The 9,986-nt window shown below is 39.5% G+C and overlaps 1 protein-coding gene across 1 annotated transcript in view; it reads left to right on the top strand.

Moving 5' to 3' along the window:
* The window catches only part of Thap2 (THAP domain containing 2), a 12,314-nt gene extending 3,782 nt beyond the window's left edge, over nucleotides 1-8,532 (top strand). Inside the window, exons 2-3 of the mRNA XM_021205265.2 lie at nucleotides 4,323-4,518; nucleotides 7,745-8,532. Of these exons, the coding sequence (XP_021060924.1) occupies nucleotides 4,323-4,518; nucleotides 7,745-8,131 (583 nt within the window). The 3' untranslated portion in view covers nucleotides 8,132-8,532. The remainder of the gene's footprint in view (nucleotides 1-4,322; nucleotides 4,519-7,744) is intronic.
* Nucleotides 8,533-9,986: the final 1,454 nt, after the last annotated feature.

The following is a 9,986-nucleotide window of genomic DNA, read 5'->3' on the forward strand; positions in this document are numbered from 1 at the left end:
CCAGGCTGGCCTCGAACTCAGAAATCCGCCTGCCTCTGCCTCCCAAGTGCTGGGATTAAAGGCATGCGCCACCACGCCCGGCTTTCTCACTAGTCTTATGACTTTTCTTCTTTGCTTTGTTTTAATTTCTTCTGCTAACCCTTCTTAAACTCTTACCCAAAATGATCCACCTGTGTCTGTGTGGTCCCACTTGTGGTCTACATATTAAAATATCCCCCAAACAATAGAAGTCCTTATCGCTAATGATTAAAAGACTGTTTGTGGGCCAGGTGCGCACTGTTACCCTGGTCCCCTGCCTTTCCCATCCATTCAATATTGGTAGGGAATTGCCATCTGACAAATATACTGATTCCCGTATTATCCTTTTCTGTAAGTGGAAATGCTATCCACCCAACAAGTCAGAAGCCATCCAACTTGATGTATCACTCTTCCCTCTTGACTGAGTATTGTAACAGCATCTTGACTGGCTTACTGGCTTCATTTCATGTACTTCTAACCACCCTTCCACAATCAATGGTCTATAGCTCCACATTAGCTATTGCCATTTCAAAAAAGGGAAATGCCCCAATGTGTAGTATTTGCCCAGTTTCTACAATGTGTTCACTCTCCCTGAGCACGGTTTAAAGCCACCAGTATGACGTGACTGATTGTGAAGATAAGAAGAGATGTCCAGTATCACACTATAGTGGTTCTACACAGTGCAACAGACATAAATAACTTCAAAAAGTAGAGATTGGGGCTACAGAGATGGCTCGGCAGCTAAGAGTGTGGACTTTTCCAGAGCACCCAGGTTCACCCAGCACGCGCCACAGGCAGCTCAATCTGTAACTCCAGTTCTAAGGGATCCAACTTCTGCCTCCTTGGGTCCCTTAGTTCATGTGTGTATATCCACACAGAGAAACACACATGATTAAAAAATCTTTTTTATTAAATATAGTTATTAGTAAAGTGTTAGGAAATTAGATTTTAATAATGGCTGTATTTAGCAGCAGATTCTGTCAGGTCTTGCATTTCAGCCATTTATGGCTTGTCTTCTATGACAAGAAGGCCCATGATTATTTCATGCCTTGTGCCCAAGATTCATATAACTTCACTATTCCCGTTTCAAATGCTTCTTGGGGCCTTCTAAATGAATCAGCATGTCCTATTCCAGATGACTCCATACTTACTCCTTTATAAAAGACCTACTATGCCACAAAGCTAAGCATTTACCATCTTCTAATCTTTAAAAGGAGGCCAGAGAACAACTTTGATGTGTGTGTGTGGTTTTGAGACAGGTTCCCTCATTGTCTTGAAACTTTCAAAACTTGATCACTGAGCTGCAGCCATCCACTAGAGTCATCTTCTCCGCCCCTTGGAAGCATTTCTACTTTACATTATAAATAACGGAAATAAAATTCCAGGGCTGGAAGCCGGGCGTAGTGGCACACACCTTTAATCCCAGCACTGGGGGGGGCAGAGGCAGGCGGATTTCTGAGTTCGAGGCCAGCCTGGTCTACAAAGTGAGTTTCAGGACAGCCAGGGCTATACAGAGAAACCCTGTCTCAAAAAAAAAAAAAAAAAAAGTTCCTGGGCTGGGAATGTACCTCAATGGTAGATATTCATTTAGAGTGTATGAGAGACCTTGGTTTTGATCCTAGCACCATTATCATCAAAAATGGAGATCTACAAAGGTTAGGTAAATTTGCCTGTGTCCAGATACTATGCAAAGGAGCTAACATTGGAATTCTGAAAGTCCAACAACAATGTTGTCAGTCAGTCCACTAACAAGTTAGAACTACTTAATCTATATCTATTGTAATGATTACAATATACTCTCAGAGGCTAGGCATTTTTTTTTAATCACCACCACATCTAAATTGTCTAAGGATGAAGAGGTATTCCACCATTTATTTTAAATGTAAGCTAAATAGCATTGTTCAAACTACTGAGTGATGTTTCCAAAACAGGAAGTGTTTATAAAGCCCTGGGTGTGTTATGTGGACAAGAAATATCCATCAGTTACCACCATATAAATTTGTTAATATGAGATGGGTTTTAGTATTTAAATTTAGCTAACAGGCTACATCTCCCATGTCCTACCCTTAAATATATACTGTGAAAAATACAAACAACACATTCAAGGACCAGACAGAGTTCCATGGTCCTGTAATCCACAGGAACTCAGGGGTCATCCTGAGCTATATAGTAAGTTTGTTGTCATCTTGGCTGATATTAGACTCTCAAAAACAAAACAGATAACATCTGCCAAACATAATTAAAAACAGCACTCTAAAATGGGATGCTATAAGCCGGTAATCCTGACACTCAATATGGAACCAATGGAGTCCAAATTTCTGCTCATCCTTATTGATGCCCTAGTAAAATGAAAGACTCTTTAGCTGGGCTTGACAAACCATTAAATAATTAAAGAGTGCTTTGAAATGAAATTGAGAGGTAAGTGCTAAGTCAAATGCAGTAACTCACTCCTGTAATCCCACCACCTAAAAGGCTGAGGCAGGAGGACTGTAGAGATTCAGGTTGGCCCTAGACTGCAGTGTATTGCAGTCCAGCGTGGATTAGATAGGCAGACCCTGTCTCAGAAAGCTCAGAGGGTGATGCAGACTGAGGACTACGCAGGGTTGGTAAATTTACCAAAAAATTTAGTGAAATTAAAGCACTGAAATACTGTGAACTGTGGAGTGACAGCAAATCTTCAGTGCATGCCTGACGTGAGGAAGGGTATTGAGAGCACATCTGGGCTTTCCCCTTATGTGCTGTCATCACTGGCAATGTGTGGAAATCTAATTCCATACATATGATAGGCCTTCCAAACCACATGATCTCACATGGATCTTACGGTTCTTTTTATATACAAGTTAGTATAGTTACATGTATAGGGTACAGTAATCACAGAAGATTTATAAGCTAGCAAACAGGTGCATTGCCATGAAAAGTGATCTGAATTTGACTCCCAGAGCCCATGTGAAGTAGCAGGAGAAAACCAGCTCAGCTTGGCCTCAGATCTCCATTTGCAAGCTGGCACACATGCCCACACACATGCACCCATATACAATACCAAAGGGATCATTTGAACAGTCATAGTTTTATTGTGTATATCTGAGAGAGCAATATAGCCCTTGGTCTACACGTGAAGGGCAGAGGACAGCTCGTGGGAGTTGGTTTTCTCTCCTGCCTTGTGGGCCCAGGGAACCAAACTCAGGTTATGAGGTTCTGTGGTCAGCGTTCTTACCTAGTGAGTCATCTCACTGGTCCTAAATTTATAAAGAAAAAAGAATTGTAACTGAAATTTAACTATGTAGGAATGTTTATTTTTACATTCCAACTCAATTAACAAACCTAGAATTATTAGAATTTCCAGAAACAACCCTTTATATTTGTGCCTTCCTTCACCAGGGTGTGCTGGATGAATGTTATCTTTTGTATTTGAAATAAATATGAAAGGAAAAGGATAGGTACAGATGATTTATCTTTTGATAATTATGTGCTCTGCTATGCTCCATAGTGCCAGATTTTTTAGTGCAGCTTAACTACATAGAATACAGTGAGTTATTTATATATTCAGTATTGGTATTAATATATCAATTTTTATTAAGTTCCTTCTAGTCACAATTCAAAGATAAGCAGATAAGTAATAATAATTGCTTTCCTCAAGAAACAGCTTTGGAGCCAACCAAATGGCTGTGCAAAGGCTATTGCTATAGCAGCCATAGAGCTTGGGTTCCAGTCCCAGGACCCATGGTGGGAGGAGAGAACCAAATCACTTCCCTGCAGAAGCTGTTTTCTGACCTCCACCGTTTGCCTGCACACACAGACACACACACACACATACAGCACACATGCATGTACACAATTTTCTTTGAAAATATATAACTTGTACACTGGAAAGTTTAATGGAGAAAGTATAAAACAATGATGTAGGAAAGACAGAAATGACTATATCGTCTAGACTTTCCTTGTTAAAATTTAATCTTAATCATGCCGGATTTATTTGTTAAACAGCAGCAGATACAAGCATTGTGCAATCACTTCTGCTAGTGATCATTCTATGTAAGCATGTTATTTGTGTTTTAGTCATTGCCTGTGTTAAGAACTAGATTGGAGGGAATAGCTCTATTTTTAAAGTCTGAAAAAGCTATGAAGGTCAGTTTTTCAGTAAATTTTTATAGCTATGAGAATTATTATAAATTGACATCTGGAGGTTGCTTAATTTTTTCATAAATTTTTCCATAAAAGAGAGACTTTCTTAAAATGTAACTGTTTTAAGTACAACAAAAGCAGGACCGCTGGACTTTGAGTTGCTTTTGTTTGCTTGTTTTAAGGTTTCCTTTGGATCCTAAAAGAAGAAAAGAATGGGTTCGCCTGGTTAGGCGCAAAAATTTTGTGCCAGGAAAACACACTTTTCTTTGCTCAAAACACTTTGAAGCCTCCTGTTTTGATCTAACAGGACAAACCCGACGACTTAAAATGGATGCTGTTCCAACCATTTTTGATTTTTGTACCCATATAAAGTCTCTGGTAGGTCACTCTCCTTTCTTAAACCGTGTTTTAAATCCTATTACTTTTTGCTTGTGTAAGAAAGCCACTCAAATTGTGTTAAAACCAATGTGTAATAGCACACCTCAAAAAAGCTACAATCTCCCTCTTGTGTAATAAAGGTATGACTAGAGGTAGACATCAGAGTTCCTGACTCACTGTTCCCCAATGAATTCCAAACAGATTACAGATTTTGGGCTTTTAGGTTAAGGGCACTCAGCAGGTAAAAATCCATACAAACACTCCAAGTATGAAACACTTTGCATATGGGGTACTTTACCAGAATTGCAGTCTTACAGAACTACAAATTATTAGTTATTATCAGTCAATGTACCATTGGCAAAACCAAAGATTACTAGTGAAACCTTCCGAATCACTCTCTACTGATTTTAAGATGACAGACAAATGACGTGGGTGCTAGTAAGTACTGTAGGAACATATATTCAGTTATGCCACTAGACGGTGCTTCATAAGAAACTTTAGAACTCATTCAGTTTAGGCATGAGGACTTGGGAGTTTGGAATACCAGGGAAAGTTTGTGACCACACATACAATTTAGTTAGACGGTAAAACTAAAGCCAGGGAGTGGAGCGATAACTTATCAGTTGTTGACTTATTTGAAAGAAAAGAGAATCGGGTACAGGATGACACCATCAAAACAAGTCCAAGGCAGCCTTTAGTTCCACACAAGGCAGAAGCAGGTAGAGTTCTGTGAGTTAGAGCCCAGCCACAACTACTTACTGTGTTCTTGTGCAGTCAGAGCTACATAGTAAGACCCTGTCGCAAAAAACCAGAACAAACAAAACCACTCGGTCTAAGGGGCAAATACAGCTTGTACAGTAGAGTGCATGCAGTACACATAAGGCTTGAGGACCAGCACTAGGGGAAAGAGACAGGAAGAGAAAGAAATAGTCTATCTGATGAGGGAAGATCTGATTGGAGAAGAAACACTGAGAAAGTCACCTTAAGAAAGAAAAGGTAGGGGCTGGTGGGATGGCTCAGCGGGTAAGAGCACCCAACTGCTCTTCCAAAGGTGCAGAGTTCAAATCCCAGCAACCACATGGTGACTCAAACCATCCTTAACGAGATCTGACGCCCTCTTCTGGAGTGTCTGAAGACAGCTATAGTGTACTTACATATAATAAATAAATAAGATCTTTAAAAAAAAAGAGAAAGAAAGAAAAGGTAGAAAACACAGGGGGATTTAAAAAGGGCATCTTCCCAGAGGCAGGCGGATTTCTGATTTCGAGGCCAGCCTGGTCTACAAAGTGAGTTCCAGGACAGCCAGGGCTAAACAGAGAAACCCTGTCTCGAAAAAGCAAAAATAAATAAAAAAATAATAAATAAATAAATAAATAAATAAATAAAGGGCATCTTCCACCAAGAAAGGGAAAGCTATTATTTGAATTATTTGTGATATTGGAAGTGAGTTAGTGTTTTAATATGTGTGTGGGGGTGGCTGCTGCTGCTGCTGCTGCTGCTTCTGTTTAAGATGTTAGAAAAGCTGCAGAACTGCAAGGGCTTATTTCTCAACCTTTCTCTTTTGAGCACCTCAAAGAGTACCAGACCCCGAGTATGCACTCAATTCTGTATTGAAATTGAAATGTACCATCAACTGGCACAGGGAATGCACGTGTGTAATTTAAGCCCTCAGCAGGCAGAGGTAGGAGGTCAAGGTCATCCACTGCATAGAAGGTTTGACACCATCCTAGGCTGCATGAGGCATTGTCTCAAGACAATTAAAGAGGGACCCTTATTTCTGATATTTTGATCATTTATTTATGCAATAGCTATTAAACTTTTCATTATACTAAAATCTGTTAGATGTTTTGAAAATGAAGACCAAGGAGAGACTGTGCCATTTCTCTGTGAAAAGAGGCCAGCTGTAGGTTTATGATAGTAGGAACTATAATTTATTCAACATTATTTCCCCATTATTTATTTCAATAAGTGGTTGGGAATGTTTTTGCTTTGTTTTGTTTTTTGTTTGAAGAGACAATCTTGCTATTGAAGTAGCCCAAGCTATCTTTAAATTTATGCTGTCTAGCCCAAGCTATTACTTTATGGGTGTTTTTCTTGAATGTTTATTTTCATCATGAATATGCCTGGTGACTGTGGAGACTAGAAGAGGATATTGGATCTCCTGGAGAAAACGGCATTACTCATGGTTGTTAGCCACCATATAGGGGTGGAAATTGAATCTGGGTCCTTTGGAAGAACTACCCGTGCTCTCATCCCTACAAGCCATTCTTGAACTAGCCATCCTCCTGCCTCTGCATCCAAAATGTAAAGTGGAGTTTTTCCTTTACATTTTGGCTTTTCTGAGGCGATTTCACTGTGTAGCTTTATTCTAGTCTCAAGTTATATCAATCCTGCCTTGGTCTCCTGAATGCAGGGATCACAAATGTGTCAATCATACATTGAAGAATGTTTAATAAATGAAAGACACAATTATAAGATGTGACACCATAGGAAAATCACAAGTAGTTTGATATTTCTGGAGTATATGGGACAGAAGATTCCTTAGCTTTCTGGATTAGAAAACAATTTCTAGCCAGATTTTAAATCTTTGAAGGTTTCATGTAAAGAACTAATATCTCAATCTGTTTGGAAGCTTGATACCTAAGAATATGTCTCTGCAGGTATGTGAGTTCCTGTTTAAGTAGATTCCAGGTCTGAACTCTTTGTGTAGTGGAAAAACTAATATTAACTAAAAAGAAGATCAGATCCATATCATAGATAAAAACAAATGTCTCAACAAATTCTAATCTGGGCTTAGTAAAAGGTATTGGGAAAAAAAATTTTTAAATCTCCATAGAATCATATTGAAAATCTGGAAGATACCTTGAAAATCTGCTTATTTTAAAATCAATGTTTAAATAAGTCTGTAGATAAAGGACATAAGCAAGGCACAGTGGCACATGGCTTTAATCCCAGCACTCACGAGGCAGAGGCAGGGGGATCTCTCTTGAGTTCAAGCCAGCAGCCAGAGCTGTACAGAGAAGCCCTGACCCAGAACTGCACAAAGTGAGTAGAGTCCAGTCACCCTACTGAGACCCTTTAGCCATGATCACATGAGCTAGCCTACTACTGTTACCCCGTAAACCTTAAAAGCAGTTCTTTAAAGATGAGTTAAATACTGTGTTACTCAAAACTGTTTACTTATTGTGATATTCATGATTCATGTTAAACTCTCTGTTCGGCTCAGAAACTCAAGTCAAGGGATCTTCTGAAGCAAAGCAGCAACTCCCCTCCAGCTGGACCGTGTAGTTTAAAGCTGAACAGCAGTCAGCAAGTGCTGCTCGAACACAGCTATGCCTTTAGGAACCCTATGGAGGCAAAAAAAAGGATAATTAAACTAGAAAAGGAAATAGCAAGCTTGAAAAGAAAAATGAAAACTTGCCTGCAAAGAGAACGCAGAGCAACTCGAAGGTGGATCAAAGCCACGTGCTTTGTGAAGAGCTTAGAAGCAAGTAACATGCTACCTAAGGGCGTCTCAGAGCAGATTTTACCAACTGCCTTAAGCAATCTTCCTCTGGAAGATTTAAAACTTCTTGAACAAGATCAGCAAGATAAAACAGTACCCATTCTCTAAATATAAAATGGAAGAGACTCTGCACTCAACTTTTCCTCACATAGAACCCAGTGCCCATCTCCTGCCACCACCGACCCACCACACTCTGGCAGTTACACTACAATCAAGTCCTGCAGTTTTACTTGAAGTAGCAGTGTCAGTGTCACTCTCTGGAGACCTGAGGAAGTGGAAACTCCAATGACAAGCTTGAGAATGAGTAGAAGTGCCTTACATGAGGATTACATACTTAGGAAACACTGTTAGCGGTTGTTTCTGGTCTTGTTTATTTAAGCTGCTGTCAAATAGGAACGACAAATGATATGTTCATAAAAGTAAAAGCGTTCCACACCAAAGCTGGGATATTACATTCTAAAGAACATGTGAAGTAGGAGCTAACCACATTAAATATGAGCTTAAAGCTACTACTGGATTTTGTATGAATTAAATTATTGGGATTGTGGTTGAAAATTTTATAAAATAAAACCTCTGGGGTACAGGGCAAGGTTTGGGTTTTTTTGTTTTGTTTTGTTTTTATCTTTTTTAGCCTTTTGTATTTTAACCAGCTTATCATGGCCTTCCTTATAAGAACATTGAATTTAAAAGTAGGTTGTAAAATAATTTGAAATCGTGTTTTGAATGTGAAATCCCTTTGAGACTCCAAACTAGGTAAGGCTTCAAGTACCTCAGACTGGGAAAACCCAGTGAGTTATAGTCAGCTTCTAAGAAACTAGGCAGAAAAGAATGCAGACTTTGAAGTCTAGCTTTTACCCTAACAAAACAAATAGACAAATATATATTATTTTTCTCTTATAATAAAGGTTTTGAATTTCCATCTTCATAATTGATATGTTAATAAACACTTTAGACCCATTTGCTCCTCCTGTTGATAGCGAAATCTTTTTTTTTTTTTTTTTTTTTGGTCCTCCCCACCCCCCACCCCCTAGACAGGGTTTCTCTGTATAGTCCTGGCTGTCCTGGAACTTACTCTGTAGACCAGGCTGGCCTGGAACTCAGAAATCCACCTGCCTCTGCCTCCCAAGTGCTGAGATTAAAGGCGTGTGCCACCAAGCCCGGCTTGACAGCAAATTCTTAAGCTGATGTTTCTTTTTTTGTGACTACTTCTTAACTGCCTTTTTAAATGTCAGAAATAGCTTTTTCCCTCCTTAATAAATCACAGAATAATTTAATCCCAAGGAACTACTTAACTATGTTGTGTTTCAGACCCAGGTCAGACTGCTGTGTATCAATGTCTGAGGATGGGAAAGCCTCTAAAAAAGTGTTTGAGGATCTAAGAAGGTATTTTAAGGATGGGAGGTTCAACATAGAGGGCGGGGTATGGCATCCATGCCCTGTACCAGGTAGGGCCTGGGGGAGCTGAGAGGACCTGAAGCCACTTGTCTTGGATGTGAAACCCAACAATGTTAAGTTAAAACAGGCTCAGTTAGCCGGGCGTGGTGGCGCATGGCTTTAATCCCAGCACTCGGGAGGCAGAGACAGGTGGATTTCTGAGTTCGAGGCCAGCCTGATCTACAAAGTGAGTTCCAGGACAGTCAGGGATATACAGAGAAACCCTGTCTCGGGGGAAAAAAAAAAAAAACAGGCTTAGTTTATCTTACTCCATCAGCTTGCTTTTTAATTTTTTTTTTTTTTGAAAATTGAAACAACTTTAATTCATAATAAAAATAAAATACAATCCTCTAAAATAATGTGTGTCTCTGTGATAAAGCTATGCAAATGCTGATATTTATAAAATAGAAATAGCAAAATCGCTATCCTGGCACCACTTGCACCTTGAAAAGGCCTTGTGTCACTAAAAGTCTAATAAGATCCCTCCCTTCAAAATAAGGGCCCTTCCTTCAAAAAGCTTTGGCTAAGT

Source organism: Mus pahari, chromosome 9 (assembly GCF_900095145.1).
Source record: "Mus pahari chromosome 9, PAHARI_EIJ_v1.1, whole genome shotgun sequence".
In the NCBI taxonomy this organism is placed as follows: domain Eukaryota; kingdom Metazoa; phylum Chordata; class Mammalia; order Rodentia; family Muridae; genus Mus; species Mus pahari.